Source organism: Python bivittatus, unplaced genomic scaffold (assembly GCF_059951505.1).
Source record: "Python bivittatus isolate LINGU-HERP-01145 unplaced genomic scaffold, Pbiv_v1 ctg000690_np1212, whole genome shotgun sequence".
NCBI classification, from domain to species: domain Eukaryota; kingdom Metazoa; phylum Chordata; class Lepidosauria; order Squamata; family Pythonidae; genus Python; species Python bivittatus.
Genome location: NW_028277096.1, coordinates 7,133,909 through 7,158,586, shown reverse-complemented (window position 1 = coordinate 7,158,586; position 24,678 = coordinate 7,133,909). Strand labels below are relative to the sequence as shown.

Sequence of the window (24,678 nt, the reverse complement as noted above, 5' to 3'; positions counted from 1 at the left end):
ATTATAACAGTTATACTTATGGATGGTTTCAGCCTCAGGAAGACTGACCTAATGAATAAGTGACAGAAGTTCTGAACGTCCAGAAGTGATCTGAAAGTTTCCTAAATCACAGGTTACATGATGGAAATGACCTTGGGAGATGTGGAGAATAGATGCTGCCTAGGGAATGATCAGATAAGAGGGGGCATAGCCTGCAGCTGCATAACTGAAAGAGAAAGAAACTCAGAAAGGAACCTCCCTAACTTATCAGGCTGTAAAAGAGACGGCGGGAGATTTGTACTTTCAGACTTGCAAGTTTCTGTTAATGTAGCCTTAAAATAAAGTAGAATTAGCTCATCTGGTCGTGTTTCCTGTCTAGTCTACCTGGGAAGGTGACAGGTTAGTATCCTAGCCACTATATTATTCTAGCCTTCCATCACAAGTCCTTCCATTTCTTTGTGGCTTGAGGATTGCAAAACAAGTAAATTACTAGTTTTTGACAATTACATCTGCATTTTTGACCATAGAGATTATGGGTGTAACTACCATTTCACCCACCAGCCTTTCATAGCTGATTGTGTGTGTGTGTTTATGTCTGTGTGTATTTATTTCTTTATTGTCCATCAGTGGAAATTTTGAGAAAAGCATTTTTCTATCATTAGCACTTTCTCTCTGTTCTCCTCTGCTATTCTAATAAATTAACACCAATTATTTGTCAGCATTTGACCAGCCCATTTGACCAACATTGGTCAATATTCAAGAGATTCATTACTCCAGCCAGTTTGAAGGGCAACATTCTCCCAGTTCCAGCCTGATTTGCTTGTGCCCTTTATGCCTTTCTTTCTCTTTGCAGGTGGCAGAGCTGTCCCTGGAATTGGAGTGGGTGGTGTCGGCGTTGGTGGACTTCCAGGTGTTGGTGGAGTTCCAGGTGTTGGTGGAGTTCCAGGTGTTGGTGGAGTTCCAGGTGTTGGTGGAGTTCCTGGTGTTGGTGGACTTCCAGGTGTTGGTGGAGTTCCTGGTGTTGGTGGACTTCCAGGTGTTGGTGGACTTCCAGGCGTTGCACCAGGAGTTGGTGTGGGAGGTAAGGAGGTTAGGGGAAGAGGAAGAGGAAGAGGAAGAGGAGGAGAAGATGAAATCAGGTTTGCTTCTATATCACAGACAAATTCCATTTAGTCCAACAGCTCTCAGTTATAAACTTGTTCATTGGCTTCAAACATATTAATATCTATTCACTACTTTTAGGTTACATCACCAAGCATGTGCCCTATGGGAACCATACTACCAGATCAACGTCTTCTGAGACACACATCCTCTGTGGCATGTGTGAAGAGGGCAGAGGTCATCCACTCAAATAGCAGTCTCAAACAACACCCTATAATCGTAATCACTCTGATCCTAGTAATCAAAGCAGAAACCTAATTTTAACATCCATACAAGGAGCGGAACTGAACCCACCCACCCCTTATTTACCAAAACCCTGTTTCCCAACCTCTTCCCCCAGCCTGATACCAAGAACACTTCCATGCTGCTTCTGTCTCTACTCCTCATCTCTTCAAAACCAGTTTGGGGCTGATCATTATCAGCTGATCTTAAAATGTTGAGAAGGAGCAGAATCTGGGTTCTCTCTCCAGCTACTTAGTAGGAGAGTGCAAAGAACAGTGAATCTTCACTACCCTGCTTCACAATGCTACAGATGCTGGAGTAATAAAAGTCCTTTCCCACATTCCCGCACCTTACAAAAGGGAAGTACAAGCACCCTATCTTACCCAGGAACCCACTGAGTAGAACAGAAAAGAGGGCAAAACAGTCACATTCTTATCATTTTACTTCCTTTGCTTGAGTTGCTATAGGCAGATAAGAAATGAAACCTATCAGAGGTAGAGGTGGGCAGTATTTAAATCCAAAGCAGAAAAGTCAGACATCCTGGTATCACCTCCTTTACTCAAACACAGCTACTGGGTAAGCCAGGGGTCCCCAAACTCTCATTGACCCTTCCATGAAGGTTTCAGATTGTTCATCGACCCCCAAATATTTATTATATGAAAATAATTTAATAAGTACTACTTTAACTAATACAGCAATACTACAAATAATAATCATGATTGCTTATTTTCTGCCGTGGATACAAATACTGCCCACCTCTTGTTGGAACAACACAATCAATCCATGCTGCATTTTAAAGTGGGATCATCAGAGTTCATGCGTATTTGCCTGATTTTATGCAAAAATACCCGAGCAGTAGATATTAGAGCAGTGTTCTTAAACTGTTTGACCCAATTACCATTTTTCCAGTCTCGAATAACGTCATTACCTCGCCCAAACAAAAACACAGACTGTTGTTTTACGCGAGCATCTAGGCAAAGCTGTCCCAAACTGGGTCTTCAGCTCAGAAACAAGCAATTACAAATTGCTCCATTAACCCCAAGATGTGCCCAGCTGAAGAACCACTGTATTGGAGGGAGCAAATTACTTTTCTCCTTAAAACAAAAACCCGCAAACAGAAAGCTTTGGTGGCTATCGCTCCTGAGTGGAGAGGCAAGGTGACCCGAGAGCTTGCGCCAATTGGACAACCATCCACTCACGCCTTGAGAATGGGCTGCAAAATGCAAGTCTAGCTGACTTACGCTTTCAAGTATGCTGCAGCCGAGTGTGAAATTAATCAGTTCAGCGGGTAAACCCAGTAGGCAGTGTGGGAAGACCTTCCTCTGAATCCAGTTCTGGAGTGGTGGGAAATGAAGTTGAAGGGAAGAAAAAATGTCCGATATGATGAACTGAGGGAGTGGGCATTCAGTTCCCATCTTTTCTTGTTTTAAGGTTAAAACTCAATCCCTCTTGTTTTCTGTATTAGCACATTTCCTCACAATGCAGTGCCAGCAGCACTCAGTGTTTTAAGATTAGTGTCTGATTTGTTTCTGGTTGCCATCTGTCCTTTGTTATAAGCGTAAACACTCACACACAAGTGCACGGAGGATAGCTTTATCTAAGTCACCGTGTGAGGTAATAGCAAATGAATCAGCCATGTGGGGAAAGGTTTGGAATGATTACATTTGTTTATTACAACAATATAAAGAATAAGTGCATGAAGCAGTGTTTCTCTAGAAAAGAACGAAATAGCATATGAACAAAGTAAATAATACAGCAATTGAGTTGGCTTTGAGAATTTTTATATTCCATGGTCTATAAAGAGAATAGGATGCCAGCGAAAAGCTTGCTTCATTACAACACTGTATTTGGCTTATAGCAAGTATGGAATGTTTTTTTCCTCCAGGGCTACTGTCCTGGGGGATGGTATATAGTCTCTTGGGGACTGTCTGATGGTTGTGGGGGGCCAGAACCCAAGTGGGCAAGGGAACCCACCTTCTTTTTGCAACCCCCTTCTCTTCATTCCCAACCTGGGTGTCTCGCTTAAAGAGGGCTTCTGAACATGAAGTAAAGGCTACAAGCTGATCACCTCTTATTTTATGAGGCAGAAGTGCTGGCGGGGAAGGTGCCATCTCCCTTACACATCTGGATAGTTTCCAGTTTTAACCAAGCCAGGCTGATCTAACCAGCCAGTACCAAAAACCCTGCTTAAGTATGATGCCAGCAAAAAGTTCAGAATAAATTGTTTTATCTCCTCCCCTTTGGCCCCAAAGGTACATTTCCAAGATTTATTATAATGAGTGTAAGATTTTCCAGTTTTGCATTCTGATCACAGCAAGGTGGAAGATTGTATTTGAAATGCATTACATTTCTATTATTAAGCTATACCTCCTGTTTCTTCTCTTGTTTGAATCTGCCAGGAGTGAGTCCAGCAGCAGCAGCGGCAGCAGCAGCAGCTGCTAAAGCAGCAAAATACGGTATGTGTCCAAATTATTTGAAAGCTGTTTTTTTGCGGGGAGGGGGGAGGAGAGCAGGTGTCTTACTTTCAAGCCTTTAGTTCCTGGGATGGGCAAAGTTGCACTTCGTAAGTGTGCAGCCTTAGCGACACTTCAGAAGCTAGAAGGGTAGGTTGGTAAATCCAGCATGACAAGTTACAACCGCTGCTGAAAACAACACATTGGGCTGTCATCGTACAGACAGTTTTCCCACCCCCTCTGACACCCAGCAGTATATGCCAGTGTTTCTCAATCTCAGCAACTTTAAAATGTGTGGACCAACTCCCAGAATTCCCCAGCCACATGCTGGCTGGGGAATCCTGGGACTTAAAGTCCACATATCTTAAAGATGCTGAGGTTGAAAAACACTGGTCTATACAACACAGTGGAGAGCAGAGAAACTTGTGACATTTTGGTGGGGAAAAATAGGAGATTTTGAGTTTCTGCTTTCTGGCAGCAGTAAATGCAGACCACCTGGTACCCCTAAAGTATCTTTGGAATCAGGGAAGGTTTTGATCAATTACATACTTCTTAACACTTTCCATATTATCTAGATGAAACAAACTAGAAGAAATTACAATTTGAGATTTTTTTTTCCCTCTAACCATAAATTACAGAAGATGAAATTTAGAAAATCCAAATGACTTTCTTAACATGTGTAAGTTGCAGAATTCAGACTTTCCAGGCAGAATGTGGATTGACTGAATGTCCAGTTATATTCTGGTTTTGCTTATAAAGGAAGCAGTTACTGTATGCAGTGATACTTTTGCAGTTTGGAGATGTTACGTGGATTTTTACCCGGGAACCTCCCCGACCCACCTCCCGTAGGGCTGAGAGTGAGTGACTGGCCCAAGGTCACCCAATTAGCTTTGTGCCTAAGGAGGGATTAGAACTCACGGTCCCTGGCTTCTAGCCTGCTGCCTTAACCACTACACCAAACTGTCTCATGCACCACATATATAGAAGGCTAGCAATGAGATCAATAAAAATCTTAAGAGGAATAGAACAAGTCTTTTGGATCAGTGAAAAGCCACAAAAGAAGAGACTGAGCAGAATTGTCATGAGAGAGAATTCTCCACATAGGAGGCCATCCATAAAAGGCTGTGCCTGTGCATCCCCCCAGTCTGAGCGACCAGTGACGGGCCAACAACACAGCCTGTGAAACTGATCTCAGACCTTTGTGTCTTTGCCTCCATGAGTAAAACATATACACAAATAGAGTTCTTGTATATCAGTGAGTGGAAGATATCCATATGTGGATATGAATTCAGAATGAACAAGGAGAGATTAGTGCTTTGGGAGCCATAATCTAATATAGGATGTTTTTGCTTTAATGTGGCCCTTAGATAGTAGCATGCAGGCAGTTCCCTCCTGAGTCTGCCCTGGTGATTAGCATCACTGAGTGATCACATTGCAAGGATTTTCTGAATAAGCATGGCTGGTAGACAGCAAGTATTTTGGTGGGTCTGTTTTGAGTTTCCATTGAGTTCCCACTCCAGTTGAGTTTCCATCTGAGTTTCCAGCTAGTTGAATTGAGTTTCTACTGAGTCTCCACTCCAATTTCATAATTTCTTTCCCAGGGCTGGTTCCAGGTGGCGTTGGCCCTGGTGGCGTTGGCATTGGTCCTGGTGGCATTGGCGTTGGTCCTGGTGGCATTGGCGTTGGTCCTGGTGGCATTGGCGTTGGTCCTGGTGGTGTTGGCATCGTCCCAGGTGGCGTTGGCGTCGTTCCAGGTGGCGTTGGCGTCATCCCAGGTGGCATTGGCGTCATCCCAGGTGGCGTTGGCGTTGTCCCTGGTGGTGTTGGCATCGTCCCTGGTGGTGTTGGTGTTGGTGTTGGTCCTGGTGGTGTTGGCGTTGTCCCTGGTGGCGTTGGCGTTGTCCCTGGTGGTGTTGGTGTTGGTCCTGGTGGTGTTGGAGTTGTCCCTGGTGGCGTTGGCGTTGTCCCTGGTGGCGTTGGTGTCGGCCCTGGTGGTGTTGGCATCATCCCAGGTATTGATGGAGTTCCTGATGTGCCAGCAGTCGCAGGTGCATTTAGATAAGTTGAAGAGCTCCGTATCTGTATGGATTCTGTCCTGTAACTCAACTGTGTTTTTTATGTACATCAGGAGCTGGAACATCAGCAGCAGCAGTGGCAGCAGCAGCCAAGGCAGCAGCAAAAGCAGCAGCGTATGGTAAATATCCAACCTACTTCTTTCCTCATTGCATCAGAGTTTGTGAATATTTATTTATTTATTTATTTATTTATATGGCCGCCCATCTCACACAAGGTGACTCTGGGCAGCGTAGCAGGAATAGCAGGATACAAAGCACTGAAGCAAAATGAAGATCTATTTCGGAAAGCCAAAGCATTAAATAAAATATAGAATGGCACGTACCATAAATGGCTGACTGAGACATCTTAAAATGTATTGATTGATTTATTATTTAAATTATTACAGACATTGAGCCTAATAAAATATGTAACATTATAAAGAATCCATAGATATTATTAGTTGTTTTTTTAAAAAAGCAAGTCTCTCTGTAGGAATAATGCCTGTTAAATTAATTTGAAAATCCATATTAAAGACCTTCACTGGGTCTAATGTAAAGTATTAATATACATGTTAATATATCATTAGATAATTCTTCTACCAAACCAAGTTTGTCCACCCCATCCCCACCCTTCCGTGAGATCCAAGGCATTCACTTCAGAAATGCATTCAGCTTCTACCCACTAAAACAACCCTTCAAGCAGAATCAAAAAAAATTATCACCCCTCAGTTTATCACTCCCCTAATCATTTTCATTTCTGTAAGCCAAAATTTATCATCTTTGTAGACCAGTGTTTTTGAAACTCGGCAACCTTAAGATGTGTGACTTCAACTCGCAGAATCCCCCAGCCAGCATGCTGGCTGGGGAATTCGAAGAGTTGACGTCCACACATCTTAAAGTTGCCGAGTTTCAAAAACACTGTTGTAGACTTTGAGTTGGGGATCTTGCATTCTGATTGTTTCTCATTTGTACTGAATCAAATTTGTCAATCACGCAAAACCAAACTCAACATCTCAGCATCTTTGGGGAGACAGTAGAAGATTCTGCCAAACTTCTGAATTGCAGTCAGTTTCCGTAGTTCTAGGAATTGGAGGGGGGAAGCTTCAATGATGATGTTTTTGCATTCTTGAACATTCCATTTTCTCTGTCTCTTTAGAGGTAGAGATAGAGAAAATTTGCAAATAAATGGGATGGGGTAGAAATAATATCTCATCCTATTCCAACAAACATTACTAAACCAGATAAAAACATAAACTGCTCCTTAATCTATTTGTTTCAATATCTTTTTTTAGGAACTGGGGTAGTACCTGGCAGACTTGGGCCTGGTGGAGTTGGAGTGGGACCTGGTGGAGTTGGAGTGGGTCCTGGTGGAGTTGGAGTTGGAGTGGGACCTGGTGGAATTGGAGTGGGACCTGGTGGAGTTGGAGTTGGAGTGGGACCAGGTGGAGTTGGAGTGGGACCTGGTGGACTTGGGCCTGGCGGACTGGGACCTGGTGGACTGGGACCTGGTGGACTGGGACCTGGCCAGATAGGTAAGTTCTTATGTATGCAGGAAGTTAACATAAAAGTGCAGAATTACTGCCAATGTCATTTTGTGCCAACTCTAAAATGGGTGGTTAGCAGTTTAACTCAACAGTGGGAAAAGTCCCATAGACTTAGGTCATTGAGTCCAACTCCAGACTCCTTGGTGAAACAGTGTTACCTGGTGGGGCCTTGGAAGTATGCCTTCTCTGTCATGGTGCCTCTTTTATGGAACAGCCTTCCCCAGAGATACAGATGGCCCTGACCTTGTTGGTCTTCAGGAAAGCACTGGGCCTAAGATGCTGATGGAGCTGACATGGTGTGGTTGATTTATGGATGCAAATTTTATCATTGGTCTCAACATTGTTTTTTGTTTAAATGAGGGGTATGTGAGTGTTGGAATTGCATTGTATCTTGTTTGCCATCCAGAATTCCTTCTGGTAGATGGGCAGCTATATAAGTTTGTTTAATAAATGAATTAAATAAACAAACTCCTTGCTCAGTGCAAGAATCCAAGTGAAAGCATCCCTGAAAAGTTGACTGTCCAGTCTCTGGCTGGAGATATCCAGGGAAGGGAAGCTCACCAGCATTCTGGGTAATTGGTTTCACACTTAAATGGCTCTTACCGTTAGGAAGTTTTTCCAGCATTCAGTGGAAACTGCCTGCCTTTAACTTAAATCCATTATTCCATGCCCTGAGGTCTGTAATGATAGAGAACAGGTCTCCTCTGATTTTTTTCTGTGTGATAACCTTTCAGATATTTGAAGCATGGTACCATATACCTCCCCAGGCTTTTCTTCTCAAGGCTAAACATGCCCTGCTCCTTCAATCTCTCTTTGTAGGAGTTAGTTTCTGGTCCCTTTATCATCGTTGCTGACCTTTTCTGAAACTATTCTAAATCCTTTGACTCCTTCTTAAAATGTGGTGCCTAGAATTGGCACAATACTTCAGATGGGTATTATTCCCATGGATTGGACACTGTATCTTCACTGATGCAGCCTAAAATTGTGTTTGCCTTTCTTGCAGCCACACTGCACTGCTGATTCATACTCAGCTTGCAATTATGGCTTCATGGTTATTCAGCTGAAGTTAGGCTGCTATTGTGGTTCTTAGGGTGATCCCAACCCTGTCGTGAGCTGGGGAACTATGCAGAGTAGGTCTTGGGGATCCAAAGACCTCATCTTTATTTTCCTTTTATTCCCAGCTCCAGGAACTTCTGCGGCCGCTCTAAAAGCAGCTGCCAAAGCAGCAAGATACGGTAAGGTCGCTTCAATCCAGCACAGGCAGCAAAATGCTAGTATTTTAGAGCAGCCTTGTAAATATAGTCAAGCTGAACTAGCAGTTTCTACTGGCAAACGCTAGGGCTGTGCAGCATTTCAGATTTGAAGGCAAAAATGTATGTTAGAAAGTGCAGAGGCATGTTTGTAGCACTTGTCTGCAACTCCTTAAACCAAATGTGTGTTTCTGCAGCTACAGAGGGCAGCCACACAAACTTTACAGGAGGGTTTCTCAACCTTATCAACTTTGAGATGTGTGGACTTCAACTCCCAGAATTCCCCAGCCAACATGCTGGCTGGAGAATTCTGGGGGTTGAAGTCCACACATCTTAAAGTTGCTGAAGTTGAGAAACCCTGCTTTACAGAGTTGCAGACAGATGCTATATGGGTGCCCCCACATACTCCAAATCACTTTTTTTACTTTTGAATCCAAATGCTGTACAGTCTTAGTAAACAGCAAATAGAGCCCTATACACAAGGAGAAATGAAAGAGTCGATACTTCTAGGCCTTGGTCTACTCCTCACTTAAGGAGAGAATCTGTTCAATGGTACTGAGTTAGGAATACTGGGGAAAAGTGGCCAGGCAGTTCTGCGTTTGAAGACTGATGTGTCTCGCCCTTTGGAGAGAACATAGTATCTGAAGAGGAGTCTGTCATGGATCACTCTCTCATCTCCTGTTATAGACATTGTATGAGTCTCTGTGAGAAAAAATCAGGAGGAATCTGGTAGCACCTTTTCTGAATAACAAATGTTATTAACAGGCATAAGCTTTTATGAACTGCAACACCCTTTCTCAAAGGCATAGAGCCTCTGATGCTCATGAAAGCTTGTGCCTATTAATAAAATGTGTTAGTCAGAAAAGGTGCCACCCAATTCCTTCTGATTTTTTGTCTCTCACCCCCCCCCCCATGGCTTTGGTTCTCTCTAATCATCATTTGATAATTTACAATTTGTGGTTCAGCATATCAGAAAATGGGATAAGTGTGTTGTGTGAATACAGCCATAGAAGTGCAGTTATATTCACCAGACCTTTCTCAAAAGTTAGGTATTCACCATAAGGCAAAAGCAAGATGATGAAACCAGTAGACAGGTATTCCTTGGGTGGTAGTTTTTATTATTACTATTAGGACCAATAAGATCTTTATCCCCATTTCTCCAAGTGCTCAAGGAAGCTTACATGGGAATCTCCCTTTTATTCCTGTAACAACAACCCCATGAAGAAGGTTAGTTTGAGTCACTGGTGCAATATCACCCATGGCTGTTGGTGGACTTGAGCCTGGATCTCCCCAGTCCTAGCCCCAAATCTTCATCACTACACCAGCGGTCTTCTACTATACCTGAAAAGCCTTATGCCTACACTGTAGAATTTCTGGCAATAGCAAGAACAATTGATTTAAGTGGCAGGTAATAGATTTATATCTAAGGATCATAAGCATTGTGTGGGATGGAGTTGACATGCCCAACTTCGGCCTGGCTTCCCACTGGAGCTGGGGAAATTGCATAAGATGCTATGATAGGAGGGCAAAACACCCACTCCAGTACACAGACATGCAGATATGCAATTCCCCATAATAACACTGCATCATTTAGCAGCACTATTCTAAGGGGACAAATAATTGCAGAAAAATGCTGCATCATTCAGCATCCTCATTTGGCAAAGAAAAGCAATTATAATAAGAACACAGTAGCCACTTGCAAGCGTGCTGAAAAAAGATAATGGCATAGGAGAAAATACAAAGCACAGAAGCTTCATGTTTTGAACTGAATATTTTCCTTGGAGAACTTCAACTTCTACACTAGTGTTTCTCAACCTTGGCAACTTGAAGATGTGTGGACTTTAAACTCCCAGAATTTCCCAGCCAGCATGGGGAATTCTGAGAGTTGGCTGGCTAGGGAATTCTGGGAGTTGAAATCTATACATCTTCAAGTTGCCAAGGTTGAGAAACACTGTTCTACACAACAGAGCAGAACAAAATGTTTGCTTTGCCCCAGCAGGAGCTGGGGGAGCAAGAGGTCTTGTGCCTGGAGGAGGGGTTGGCGGCCTGGTCCCTGGCGTTGGTGGTGTTGGCGGCCTGGTCCCTGGCGTTGGTGGTGTTGGCGGCCTGGTCCCTGGCGTTGGTGGTGTTGGCGGCCTGGTCCCTGGCGTTGGTGGTGTTGGCGGCCTGGTCCCTGGCATTGGTGGAGTTGGTGGCCTGGTCCCTGGCGTTGGTGGCCTGGTGCCTGGTGCTGGAACTGGACTTGTGCCTGGCATTGGAGGAATCCCAGGAGTTGGAGGTAAGCAGTTCTAGATGCCAACACTTATTACCAGGTGTATTTATTTTATTATTCCCAGATAGATTTCTATTTCTTTTGGACCACAGCAGAATTTCTGATCAGTTCATAATACAAGGCAACTAAGCCAAATCAGTGAAATGCCCTTACAAATTGAACTAAAAATGGCAAAGAATAAAACGCCAAGTTCCCCAATAGCATAAATACTTTCTGCAATAGCAAACTTTTTTTTACCTACCCTCCTCAAAGCTAGTAGGAGAGGGACCAAGTAAGCCTCTTAAGAGTGAGGAATTCCACAACTGAGGTGCCCCCTCCAAGATCATTTCAGTTTTCCTGTTCAGAAATGCTGCTGTGGCATTTGGCAACCCATATTGCAAGTCAAAGCAATGTTATCCCATATTACCTTTTGATTTTTAAATACTGCTGCTGGAAATCCAGGGAAGGGTGGGACTGCTTATAGGAAACATATCAGGGATCCATCAGTGAAAAATCTGGCAATGAAATATGGCTTGTATACTGTTTTCAACCTTTTTCAGTATTATTATTAAACACATGTTCAGTGGTGTTTCAAAAGACCCGTAGACCTGTCTGCCCAAAGCAAACAAACAAACAAAAAAACCCCATGGCTGCCAGTCAGTTTAAAGTGGGAAAGAGCCATAGTGCTGGTTCTGTCCTAAATGAGTGCATTAAAGGTTCTCTGCTGCTTTTGCTGACTGGTGTATTTATATAGCCATGCTTCCTACTGTTTTTACTACTTGGGAGGAAGGTAATATCATTTTGCTTACCCCAGTGTTGTCCAAACTTGGCCACTTTAAGATGAGTGGACTTCAACTCCCAGAATTCCCCATGCTGGGTGGGGAATTCTGGGAGTTGAAGTCCACTCATCTTAAAGTGGCCAAGTTTGGACAACACTAGCTTACCCTAAAGCCATTGTGAATGCTCCATGTGATGCTTTCAGAAGCTGCCTTCTGCAGCTATTCCCTGCCAGATTTGACTGATTGATTATGTGCCATCAAGTCAGTGTTGACTCTTAATGACCACGCAGATAGATTTTCTCCAAGACAGTCTGTCCCTAACCTGGTCCTTCAGGTCTCCCAATGGTTCACCCATCACTACTGTAAATGAGTACATCCACCTGGCTGCTGGTTCTTCTCTTTCCTTCCAGCTTTCCTGGAATCAGAGCCTTCTCCAGGGAGCTAGTTCTTTCCATAATGTATCCAAAGTAGGATATTTGAGCCTGGTCATTTGTGCCTCAAGTGAGAACTCTTGGTTGATTTGTTTGATGATCCATTTGTTTATGTTCTTGGCTGCCCACTGTATTCTCAGGAGTCTTCTCCATCATCAAAGTTCAAAAAAGTCAATGCCCTTTCAATCCTTCTTCAAAGTCCCACTTTAATTTCCATAGAACGTCACAGGGAATACCATTTCTTGCATGATCTTTATAGGTATAGACACATCATGGCATCTAAATATCTTTTCCAAGGCCTTCATGTCTGCTCTACCAAGTGCTAATCTGCCGTGTATTTTTTGAGTGCTTGTTACTTTACTGTTGATGGTTGATCCTAAAAAGGCAGAAGCTATCCACTACTTTGATATCTTCATTGTCCATTCTAAGGCTGGTTGTTCTACCTGTTGTCATTAGTTTGATCTTTATATTTAATCTTAGTCCCATTTTTTTACTGCACTGATTGACGCTGATTACTAGGGCTTGCAGATCCTTTTCTGGCTATCAGAATGGTGTCATCAGCAGGGCTACTGATGTTTCTTCCTCCAATTTTAAAACCTTGTTCATCTTCTTCTGCTGGTGTCTTATACCACTTATCAAGTTGGGACATTTGGGAGCTGGAGTGAAATTAACAAGGCAGCCATGGGGTTTTTTTTGTTTTGTTTTGTTTTCCTTTTGTACCCAAATGACAGGAAGACACACAAACCTTTCAATCTACACCTCTTCTGAAGACAGGTAGACCTCTGCCAAAAACAGCCCAGCTGGCAGGTCAGTAGAATGGAGGATGGGTCAGGATGAAGCAGGAGGGGCCTCTCTCAATGCATTGCATAAGCTCTCTTGCACTCTGTCCTGCATCCAAGGATGTCCCACCACCTCTTAGATGGGCTACTTTTGCACACAGATCTAGCAGTCTTCCAGAACACTTGTAGACCAGAAATAGCCAGAATGACAGGTTACTGGCATAGGGCATCTCTGCACTGGCAACTTGTCACTTTGGCAACTTGAAAAATGGCAAAAGCTCCTATTTACTGAGGCTCACCCTGTCAAATTATAAGGAAAGCAATTGGTAGTAGGGTGTTTTGTTTTTTTTCTCCTGTCACTGGATGATGCTGGATGGGAAGGGAAACAGAGCCAGAAAAATCTATTAATCACTTCTGGTCAAACTGGGAAAACAATGTGGCAGAGGAATAACCTGCCCACCCATCTCCTCAGCCCTGCAGTTCCTTTTTAGGGGTAGCTGGGCTGCAAACGAAGCCTGCTTTTATCTCTTTCATGAGATATTAGAGATCTGAACTTTGCTCCCATTCTGACTGCTTAATTTTTCTGCCCTTCCTTCTCCTAGTACCTGGGTCTGCAGCAGCAGCAGCAGCAGCAGCCAAAGCAGCAGCCAAAGCAGCTAAATATGGTGAGTCTGACCTACCTCCATCCCTGCCTAAGCTAGCTTTTTCTTGGGAAATAAAATTTTCTCTCTTGGTAGCCCGTTTAACAAAAGGCTCTGCACCTTTTCAGGACAAACCTCAAATTGCCAAGATCAGTTATGGGTTCCCTTATTCCATAGTGCCATTTCTGAGTTGGGCAGGGGCAGAAATTAGGAATTCATTTCGATATCCTATAAAGGGATGGTGCACACCTTAAGGCTATATGGCTGCATGTGGCTTCTGAAAGCTTTGAATGGGGTTCCCAGAGCCACCCCAAATTTGCCACTGAATTATTACTGCTAGGGAAGTGACTGGTAGGGAACATTATTAATTGTGATTGTAATTAACTTACTTTACCTTATTGAAATTAAATGTAAATTAAATTTAGTTTTTGTCTGGAGCCATTTCCTTTGTATGTCTCGCTCTGGCCTATCTTGGGGGTGGGGGTAGCTCTCTCACACCACTCGGAAAAGTTGCATGCTCTCACTGGACACCATTTCATTGGCGGGGGGTAGGGATGGGGAAATCTAGCTTGCCCAAGCATCAAGCCCACTGATGATACAGCGTCAAGTGACAGCCTATATGCCTATGTCCAGGTCAGAATGAGCTTCTGCAGATGAGGCAACACAAAGAGAGGTTTCAGAAATATGCTTGCATGAGAAATGCGGTTTCTTTACACAATATCAGTGTTCATGTATGAATCGGTTACACAGAGGGGTAAGGCAGAAAGGAACTAAAAACAAGAGCAAAGGAGATATGCTGAAATTTTAGGATTTTTTAAAGATTCTCCTTACTAAACTGGAATTCAACAGGAGTGGAACACCCACGAGAACTCATCTAAACCTAACAGTGGACATGAGGACACAAAATGGGAAACATTTGATTTTTTTTTCTTTTCCCCTTATTTAACATTCTCTGCACCTCAATTAAAAAAAATTCAAACTTACTGTAGGTGGTGGAACAGGTGTCCTTCCTGGAGGTGGTGTCCTTCCTGGAGGTGGCATTGTGCCTGGAGGTGGTGTCCTTCCTGGAGGTGGTGTCCTTCCTGGAGGCGGCGTTTTGCCTGGAGGTGGTGTCCTTCCTGGAGGTGGTGTCCTTCCTGGAGGCGGTGTTGTGCCTGGAGGTGGTGTCCTTCCTGGAGGCGGCGTTGTGCCCGGGGGCAGAGTTCCTGGTGCAGGTCTGTGCTTCACTGAGTAATCCTCAGATTCTCCTGAGACAGGAGTAATTTCCTAGAGAATCAGGCCAGATCACAATTTCCCATTTTTAGAGGCAAAAATTATCTCCAGCAAAGGGTTCTGATGGGAATTATTTCGTCTTATCTTACAGGCATTCCCCTAATTGGAGGACAAGCAGGAGTCAAACCACCTAAATACGGTATCTCTGCAGAATGAAAAAAACTGCTTGTAATTCAACATGTTAGCTCCTCAAAGTAGGTATAGACCAATGTGTCTATGAAAGGAAGAGGGAAAGAGTGAGAGAGAGAGAGAGTGTAAAAGAAAAAAAATTCAGCTCAGTCAGAACGGGAGAAACAACCTTTTGGGAGTGAGTGGCACATTTAACTTTTTTGAGAAGGCTGAGGAGCACAATGTGTGTGGGGATGATGCAGAGTAAATGAATTTTCGCTGTTTCTCAGGACTGGATCAGAATAAACTCACTTATGACTTATGCAATTTCTGCATAAATTAACTGCACAGGGCTGGCCAAAATGGCACATCTTATCCACCAATGTATTCCCCTGGGCACATTCTAGCAGGAAGGTCTCCTACTCAGACCCTGTTGAAACAAATGGAAGCCACGCCAGGGACCCATTCTGTTCTTGCATAGCTCTTTCTTCTTGCACATTAAAGTCTTCCCCAACCTAGAGGCCTCCAAATGTGCTGGACTGCAACTCCCATGACCCACAAGGCCAAAGGCCTCGCCTTCCCTAACGGTTGCTCTGCAAGTTCTTGGATGGGCCCAGAACAACCATTAGAGAAAGTGAGCTCTAGGACAAGACACCTCCTTGAGTGAAAAAATGGAAAAGTGGATGCAGCTGCAATTCCTCTGGGAAGCCTCCAGCCTGCAGGAGAGAAAAGACTTGCCATGGATTCACCATTGAGATTTGCTCCCTGTCTTTGACAGGTGTCCCAGGAACTGGACTGGGTGGAACTGGCGTGGCAGGTAAGATGGTTGTCCAGGGTAGGGAACTGCTAGGGTTGACATAGGTATTACGGCTCAGTCTTTAGCTACAGGAGGTGGGTCTGGATTCTTCCTGGCCTTGTTCCTTTTCCCATACTCCAGAATGTGAGAAGTTGTCTTAACATGACTAAAGAATACAACACAAAGGTGTTTGGCCAGGGTATGATGAATGATTGCTCCTAGCAGTCAGATTCTGGCATGTAACTGGCAGGTTCTGTTGCCGCAAACTTGAAGAATGCTCTCTAAGCCCAGCTGAACTTTGAGCCATCTGACCTGCAAGACCCAATGTTGTTCACCAGGCCATATCAAACTCTGTCCTTGAAGCCTGCTCCTTAGTTTGGAAGAATAGATTCCCAGACTAAGGGCAATGCCAAATGTCCTGCTTCTGTTCTTAGATGGCCACTTTGAATTTTGATCACTTTCCTGGCATTGCCTTCATCATCTCTCATTGTGGTTTTCAGCATTTCTGTTTTGTACCACTAAGTTGCCTCTTCTTTCTTAGACTGGCATGTAGCTCTTCTCAGACCACCTAGGATGGATCACCAAGGCTTCCCATAGCTCCTCTTAGATCAGCTGGCCCAGTATTCTATTATCTAAATTAGGACTGGCCAATGCCAAAAGAGGCTCCTCTTAGTCTTTCTTATGCTGCAGACTAGGTTTTAGGATTTTCTGTGTGCAAAGCTAGCAGCAATTGGGTTAAGCACATTCAGGATTTCTACAGGGCTTTGATAATGTTAATTTCACACCCATTAGCTTACAGTGTTATATTGACCCCATAAGGCCTAACCCAGAGCCCTTTGATATTTTGGACTACAGTGTCCACAAGTCCTTGCCTTTGGCTCTACTGGGTGGGCTACATGGGGATTTTAATCCAAATCATCTGAAGGGTCAGCAAAATTTCTCCCTTTTAGTACTGTGTCCTCTAGTAGGCTTCTTCAGATCATATACAGTAAATGCTAAACAAATTATGTTCAGTTCTGGATTAATTCAACAAGATTTAAACTGAGCATTTTGCAATTCTGAATGCGGTTTAAATCCGCTATCCCTTTTTGCACAGAAAGATAACATGGATTCCCTTGAAGATCCTTCGTGGTGAATTCAAATGTGCTTAGAAGTATCTAATCAGCACAAAAATCAAATGTTCCATATTTCATTTCAACTAGCTTTGTGGTTTGTTTCTGATGGAGATTTTTTTAAAACAGGCATTGGAGGAGGATATGGTGTCCCTGGACTGGGAGGAGCCGGTCTTGGAGGTGGTGCTGGAGTTGGAGGTCTGATACCTGGTGGGCAAAGATGCTTCCAGTGGGATGCAGGGGGGAGGACAAATCAGTGTGGGAGTTATACCCAAATCTGTATCATCCTGAAACTCAGTCCAATCTTTTCAAAAATGGAATATGAGAATGTACCTGTTAAACTTTGTCCACCGTTTTCTTTTAAAGTAAGTAGGGACTTGTGGAAACACCCTAGATTTTAAATACTATTATAAATTTTACGGTCATCATAAGCTCAGACTTATCCCCGACTAATCTTGAACTTTGTGGCTTGTAATGCAAAATGGAAGAATATTAATTCAGGATATAGGAAGGAAATCTGAGTGATCAGGATGGGCTATTATTTTTTTTCCCTTAAAAATTGCTTAATCCGAACACACTTCTACAACCAATTCAAAGTTTTAAAAAAGTTCAGTTCTTCATGATTATATCCATGCAGTTTTCTCAGCAGTGTAGTAAAATGGTTTTGCCACTGCCTTCTGTTGGGATTTTTTTTTTTAAATTTTCCAGTCAAGTGAACAACCCTGATACTGTATTTACAAGTGATTCCCATCCATATACTAACCAGGACTAACCAGCCTCCAAGACCAGTCAAATCTGGCTAGTGCTGACAGAATCAGTTTACAACCAGCTAAATTATTTAGAACAATCCTACTAAGCAAACGAAGGAGAAATGTCTTCCTCCTGTATCACCTTTCAGCCTTATTACACTCATAGGTAGTTCTCACCTCTGTCTTGAGCCTCAGGTGACAATATCTATACTTATTTAATGTATTTCTATGCCACTGCAATCCAAAGAGACACTCATAGGCTTACACAGAACACATACAGACGAAAACTTCCAGGGTAGGAATAAAACAACTATAAACACAATAAAATGAAATACCATACAACATAAACTATAAATAGCATAAATAGAAATAAAGATGGCAACATTCAAATCAAGGGAAAGCTTTCTGAAACAATTTAGTTTTTAAAAACTTCCAAAAGACAATAAAGAGAGAGCCAATCCACCAGGTCAGGGCTGCCACAGAGAAGCAGCACCATCTTCCACCCCCCCCCCCCCCCCCACACACACACACTGAATCTCCTGAAAGAGTGAGATTTACGGCAATTTCTCCCTGGCAGATCTAATTGGATGGGCCAATTCTGATGGGAGTTGGAGGTACCCAGGCACCAAGCCATAAAGGGCTTTATAGCTCAGCACTTAAATTGGACCTGAAAACCAACTGGCAACCAATGCAGGGTTAGCAAAACTGGTATAATGTGCTCCCAAAGCTGGAAGCCTAAAAGAATTTGGGCGGCTGCATTTTGTACCAGTTTCTGAACACTCTTTAAGAAGAGCCCCAAGTGGAGCACCTTATGGTAGTCTAACCGAGTGGAAATAAGGCACAACTCACTTTTCTCTCATTCTGTTGCACAGGATTACAGTATCCAGGGGTTGGTGGTAAACCTCCCAAACCAGATAATAAGAAAATAGGATTTCTAGCAACAGGGGAGGGAGCATGGAAGGCAGAAGGGGAAGGGGGCTCAGAGCTCAAGTGCCTCCCAATCTCCAAAGAATGGAAAATGAAAGAACCTCATAAAGGACTTTCTTCTCACGGGAGAATTTGTTCATGTTCAAAGTTGACAAAAGATGTGAGATTTTGCAAGAATAGCTAATTCCTAATTATCCTCGGCCTACCATATTATAACTGGATAAATCACTCCACTATGCATGGGTATTTGGAAAAATACTTATGTTGATTATATGAATGATCACCATGCTACTGCCCTTCTAAAGAGGCACTCCTGTCTTTTTTATTGTTTCTGCGGGCTGCTATTCCAATAGTCAAGGAGAAAAATGCCATTTCTCTGAGTTCTCTGAGACACAGAGAATAGAAGCAGAAAAGGACCCTAGAATTGAACAACTTTTAACACTTCTCCTGACTCCCAGCAATGGTGATGGAAAGATTGAGCATGTTCAGAGACCCTACAGTTTCTTACCAACTTCCCACACTTTTGTTCCAACACAGTGGATTATCTTGTGTACTGTTTCCTTAAGAACAAGCAAACTCCTGCATTTCCCTTTTTCTTTCTTCCTTTTGACGGGGGGGGGGGGGGGACCTCTACAGGTTTATATAAAATGATATGACAGAGAGCTGTATAGATTCAGTGGAACTGAATTCAAGAGTCAATGTTCTACAGAAAGCTAGATGGTGGGACCTGAAGCTTTGACATTTCACTTCTGTGGGCAGGTCCACATGTGCACTTGCATGATGCTGGGCCCCTGAATGGGCTGAAAAACTCCTCCACCAAGATGTCAGGAGGCATACAAGCTGGGTTTGCATGTGCTTATCCATAGGATTTTTTTTTTTTTGAGAGCCAGTTTGGTGTAGTGGTTACATCAGGCTGCAAACTGGGAGACCAAAGTTCTAGTCCCGCCTAGGCACAAAGCCAGCTGGGTGACCTGGGGCCAGTCACTTTCCCTCAGCCCTAGGAAGGAGGCAGTGGCAAACCACTTCTGAAAAACCTGCCAAGAAAACTGCAGGGACTTGTCCAGGCAGTCTCTGAGAATCGGACACGACTTAACAGATTAAAAAAAAATCATCAGTTTAGCTTAACCATGATTTACTCAATTAACCCAAGCTTTTGGAATCACAGTAAACAACTGTAGTATAAACTAACCGCATGGAAGGATACGACCAGCACACAAGGCTAAAACACGGCTGGCTAGTTTTCAGTGCATTGTATGAATGCTGCCTTTTGGTACTCTAATAACAAGAATCCTCTTCACGTACGTGCAAAATCATTGGCTGCCTCTATCCCCCCATACTTCATTTAACTCTGTGAATCAAGCTTTCTTTTTGCTTGTCCCTTCAAAGTCTTTTCATGCTCTCTTCCACCTCTTCCCCTCTATTGCAGCAAATGGCCCTGGTTTTGGATTATCTCCCATTTACCCAGGTATGTTGGGGGTGGAAAGGCTCAGGTCTTGCAGACCCAAATGCAGGAAGAGGCTGCAGGCTAAAAGTTTTTGACAGGCCAGTGTAGCGTGTCTGTGTCCTGAGGGCAACAACTGGCAAAGGGTGGTTTTCACTCAGTGGGTGTGCTATCTCAGTAGCAATCATTTTTGTTATTAACAGAGCAATGCCCCTTCAAAATCCTTGTAGTTCTCACTGAACTAAGAGGGAAACATTAGGAGTTGTTAATAAAGAAAATAGAGCGGCCTGACACAACACTCAAAGCGTAATGGCCAAGTTCTCACAATACTTTAAACCTGAGTTAATGAAACAATTGCTGTGTTCATATCACATGCTTCCCCCCTGGAAACCCATGGCTAGTTCACCCCACAGAAATGGTTGCATTCCCACAATTCACAGAGCCAGAAACTACTCAGCTTCATTTTAATCGAGTATGTTGTGGTTTCTCTGATTTTGGCTTTGCATGTTGTACAAACCAGCCATTTGCTTTTAAATCATGGTTAAGCAAATGAAGGCTTATTGCAATGCATGAACCCAACCACAAAGAAATGCTTTAGAGGGGCTCATTTTCTCTGAGGGATTCTTAGCATAGCGGGAAGGGGGAAGGAGGGTCGGCTAAGAGGGGTTATGACAATGCTAACAAGGTTTTTTTCTCTCTGATTTGGGATCACAGGTGGAGGCGTACCTGGCTATGGAGGTAAGAGCAGTACTTTGGGGGAGGAGAGGGGCAAAGGATAGTCCAGAAGAAGTTAACTAGTTAACCAGCCTTGAATGACCCCCCTTTTCTCCTCTACACAGGTAAACCCCCCAAGCCCTATGGAGTCCTGGGGGCACTTGGCTACAAAAGTAAGTGGCCCCACGGCCTGGAAAGATAACTTGATTGAAAGCTACTGTTTCTGTCTTGCTTCCAAAACCTCCATGCTCAGGGATACTCTGCCTCCGAGGATTAGATCTGAGTTGAAAAGAGGAAACTAATGCCCAACACGCCCTCCACAGGGCAGTCCAAGAATCTTCCGATCAGAAACAGGATGTCAGGGAAGATGATTGGGTGGCCTGATCCCAGCAGGATGGATTTGGTGCTCCTATCCAGGGAGTTGGAAAGCGCCTGAGCCCGGCCTACACCCTGTTCCCAAAACAGTAATCCTCATCTGGACTAGTGAAGGCAGTTGTTGGAGTTCCTCAGTAGAGGCCCAGGAGTGGCTGGTGGGAGGAGGAGGAGGATCATTTTCCTTGGATCAGCGAGATCCAGACTGCGATCCTTTGGGCCTGAGATGAGACCAGTAGTCAGGAGAGAGGAAACGGCAAAGCAAAGAACTGGGTTTGACCTGGTCTGAAGGACAAATTTGGGCTTCTTTCAGAGATTATTCTGTATCAGCTCTTGTATATCTGACCAGGACAGTCTTGATGTCCTTGGTCACACAGGGAGTATGACAAGGGTAGGTAACCACAGCAGCACAAACAGCTTCCATCCCCCTTTTTGTGCTCCCCCCAACTACAATTGCCAAAAACTGGTGGCACAACTGCTTGCCATTTTTAGGCCACAGAAGCTTTAGTGTAACTGTTAAATAAACTGTTTAAAACAAAGACATGGAAAACTTCCAAACTTGTCTCCGAAATACAGGAAAAAATGGAAAATGTCAATGCTGTTCACCTGCGTGGCCTGACTGTAGCTATTTAGCATCATCATGCCAGAGCCTGACCCCTCAGACTTTCTCACAGTGCAGCCCCCAAACCACCAAAGGACTGCGTGCCCCAGTGATGGAAAATGGGGCCCCACCAAGCTTTCTCTCCTCAGAGTTCCACTTTTATTTTTATACTGTATAATTATTAGGGAGGTTCTTTTTGCAGTAAAGTCTCCTTTGAGTTCAGCTCAGCTCTTGAGGCCTTCATAGTCACATCCAGTTTTCTTAACAGCAATAGGGACGGGATGTGCCACTGCCTTCTTCCATGTTATATGAACTTCCCAGCGTAGCTTACAAACCCTCAGGCTTCTTGATGGCCTTCCATCCCAGTATGGTTTGACCCTGCTTAGCTCCCAAGCCCAGACTCCATCAGGTGCTATCCTGTGTCATAAAAGCTGTCTATTACAGGTTCCAGCACCAAAATCCCACACCAAACTTCCAATTTGTGCCTAATGTTTTTTGCTACTTAAAGTCCATATTTACAGGCTCAACTTATTTTGCACTGAATCATCAGTTAACTTAACCCTCATGCACAAAAAAGAGCGTTGATGCTACTGAAGCTGACCATGTGGAGTTCTTGGTGCTCTGAGCTTGGTTGGTTGTTTGGCTGTGGCACTGACGATGTTACCAAGTTGGGTAATGAAACGTCTTCAAGCCAACAACCACGCTCGGAGAGCACCAAGAACGCCTCGGTTCAGCCCTGAGCTATAGATATTCTCTTCTCCTGAAAGAGGAATATGTCCAAATAAAATAACTAGGTCTCTAACTGACCTGGTTAAGCATATTGCATCCACTGAGCCAGGTGAGAAATCCCTGGGCCCAGTTCCAGGTTGGCAAGCCCCCTCGGCACCCGTCAACCACCTGCTGGACTGCTTGGTCATTCTGTCTCTCTCTTCGGATTGCAGGAGGAGTCGGCCGGAAGAGGAAGTAGCCCAGACCAACGGCCTACCATTCACCTCATGAACTTTGGTGCTACTGCCTGGTCTCGAATGTACCCCCCCACCCCCGAGAAAAGCAGAGATTCCACCACCACCGCTGCCAACACAGCCCCGTGCCTTGCCACCCCCGGCCGGCCCCCCTCCCTCTCATTGGTGCTACAACCATCCCCCGGGGAGCATCCCTGCCTTCAGCTCCCTGGGGCCCTTTGGTGCTGCAGCCTAGGAGGGCTGCTTTCAGAGGGGGCGGCCTGAGCACTTTAACCCGCTCCTGAGCCCTGCGCCTACAAGCGGGGGGACAGGAGCCGCCGGCCAGTTGGCCCTGCTTCTTCCCTGGTCTCTCTCTGCAGGCTCCTCTTTGGATCTAAGTGTGTGTGGGGGGACGCCCCTAGTTTTGCCGTGAGCCCCTTGCCAGGCCATTCTTCCCTTCCCCCAACACACTGCCTCCGTATGGGGGGGAGCAGCTCAGGCCAAGCTGTCAGTGCCAATGGGATTAGCTTTAATCCTGCAGCTTCTGCTGGCTGCCAGGCCCGGGTGGATTAGCACGGCCAGGCCACAGCGTCCAGCATACCTAACGTGGGCGCCGGCATCACATTGTCCAGCTCCCAATGAACGGGCTGGCCAGGGACCCCTGTACATGACCAGCCGACCTGCTCCACATCTTCATGTTTAATCACTTTGATGTAACTGGGATGGGACACTTTTTATAAAGAAGAACAGTAACTGCTTTCCAAAAAATAAAATAAATAAAACCTGACTAATAAATAATGTTTTAAAGGTAACCTCGCTCTCTCGTACTTATTTTCAGAAAAGGTATGTTTTCCAAATCGGCCCACCTGATCAGATCTGGACCCAGTTTCCCAATACCCTTAATAGCAGACTGCAGAAATCAACTGGAGCAACTCTGAGGCTATGTTTTGCCCTTGGCCTTAAGCGAAGCAAAAACCACCTGACACTCCTAATGTAACATTTGTTTGTTACATATAGCTGACTTTTTTATAAATTACATTCAAGTGTGTAGCTGCTATTGGAAATATTAAGCCCTTCTCTCCTTGTTTTCCACCCCAGTTAACAGTGCAAGGCTATTCATATCCTAATACTTCTTATTAGAGTAAATTACTGCACGTGCAGAACACGTTTAGTCTGATTGTCAAACAATGCATTTCTGGGTTAGCAGAATACACAGTGCCAAAATCTAACCAACAGGCAGGACACACACTGCGTGTTTTGCTCAGGCATTGGGACCAGAATGAGTTCACACCTGCAAGAGCATAGTAAATGTCATTCCCTGATCACCCATCAATGGTCATTTACTCATTTTAACTGGAATTACTTATTTCATTTTTGTATCTGTTCCTTGGTTTATTCTACACCACCCAGAGTTGCAATGTTCAAGTCGGGGGGCCATATACATTTCTCAAATGAATAAATAAATGTTAAACTACAAACAAACAAAGCCTTAGCAAAGTTAAAACTAACCAAACTTAGCATATTGAGCAAATGTAGCCATTATGTTTTCAGTAATCTGTTAAATTTGTTAGTGCAAATCCAGCCATTAGTGATGGCTCCTGACTTTCCTATCTTTTTTAAAAATAAGACAAGTGTATACGTGAAGAAGGGAGGCTTATAATGACTAATAGGCATTATAAGTAATTGGAACCCCATGTTCTAGGGCAGTGTATCTGATGTTGGGAACTGATTTTTTTGTCCTACTTACGGACTTTCTTGAGGTTTCTGGTTAGCCAGGATTGGAAATAGAATGCTGGATTAGATGAGCCTAAGAAAGCATACACACGTGTTATGTTATCAAATGGATCCTAAGGAGGCAGTATATCAAAAATCGTGCTAAAGACAAAATCTTTTGAAATAAAGCTCTAGACTAGCAGACTATTTAGAGCAACTGGGAATAGCACAGAAAACAGGAAGATGCAAGAAGACACTGTCAGCAAAAGAGGTATCTTCTCAAAGTTGAGAAAGAATTAATATATAATAGGTGATGGGGCAGTCTACAGTTTATATCATGAAAAGGGGAAGATATTTCTCTGCAGAAACTGCACAGGGGAAAACTGCA

The 24,678-nt window shown here is 43.9% G+C and overlaps 1 protein-coding gene across 31 annotated transcripts in view; it reads left to right on the top strand.

Annotated features, from left to right (window-relative positions):
• Positions 1 to 23,389, top strand: part of ELN (elastin) — an 85,419-nt gene extending 62,030 nt beyond the window's left edge. For 9 of the 31 annotated variants that reach the window (XM_088152384.1, XM_088152373.1, XM_088152369.1 and 6 more), the window contains 16 exons: positions 833 to 1,060; positions 3,762 to 3,818; positions 5,417 to 5,827; positions 5,944 to 6,009; positions 7,162 to 7,401; positions 8,595 to 8,648; positions 10,660 to 10,941; positions 13,506 to 13,568; positions 14,534 to 14,758; positions 14,908 to 14,955; positions 15,703 to 15,741; positions 16,962 to 17,042; positions 19,935 to 19,973; positions 20,664 to 20,687; positions 20,789 to 20,836; positions 22,578 to 23,389. In XM_088152384.1, coding sequence (XP_088008510.1) covers positions 833 to 1,060; positions 3,762 to 3,818; positions 5,417 to 5,827; positions 5,944 to 6,009; positions 7,162 to 7,401; positions 8,595 to 8,648; positions 10,660 to 10,941; positions 13,506 to 13,568; positions 14,534 to 14,758; positions 14,908 to 14,955; positions 15,703 to 15,741; positions 16,962 to 17,042; positions 19,935 to 19,973; positions 20,664 to 20,687; positions 20,789 to 20,836; positions 22,578 to 22,603 — 1,931 coding nt within the window. In that variant the 3' untranslated portion in view covers positions 22,604 to 23,389. The remainder of the gene's footprint in view (positions 1 to 832; positions 1,061 to 3,761; positions 3,819 to 5,416; positions 5,828 to 5,943; positions 6,010 to 7,161; positions 7,402 to 8,594; positions 8,649 to 10,659; positions 10,942 to 13,505; positions 13,569 to 14,533; positions 14,759 to 14,907; positions 14,956 to 15,702; positions 15,742 to 16,961; positions 17,043 to 19,934; positions 19,974 to 20,663; positions 20,688 to 20,788; positions 20,837 to 22,577) is intronic. The other 22 variants (XM_088152360.1, XM_088152379.1, XM_088152378.1 and 19 more) reach the window with 22 other exon arrangements.
• The last annotated feature ends 1,289 nt before the right edge of the window (positions 23,390 to 24,678 follow it).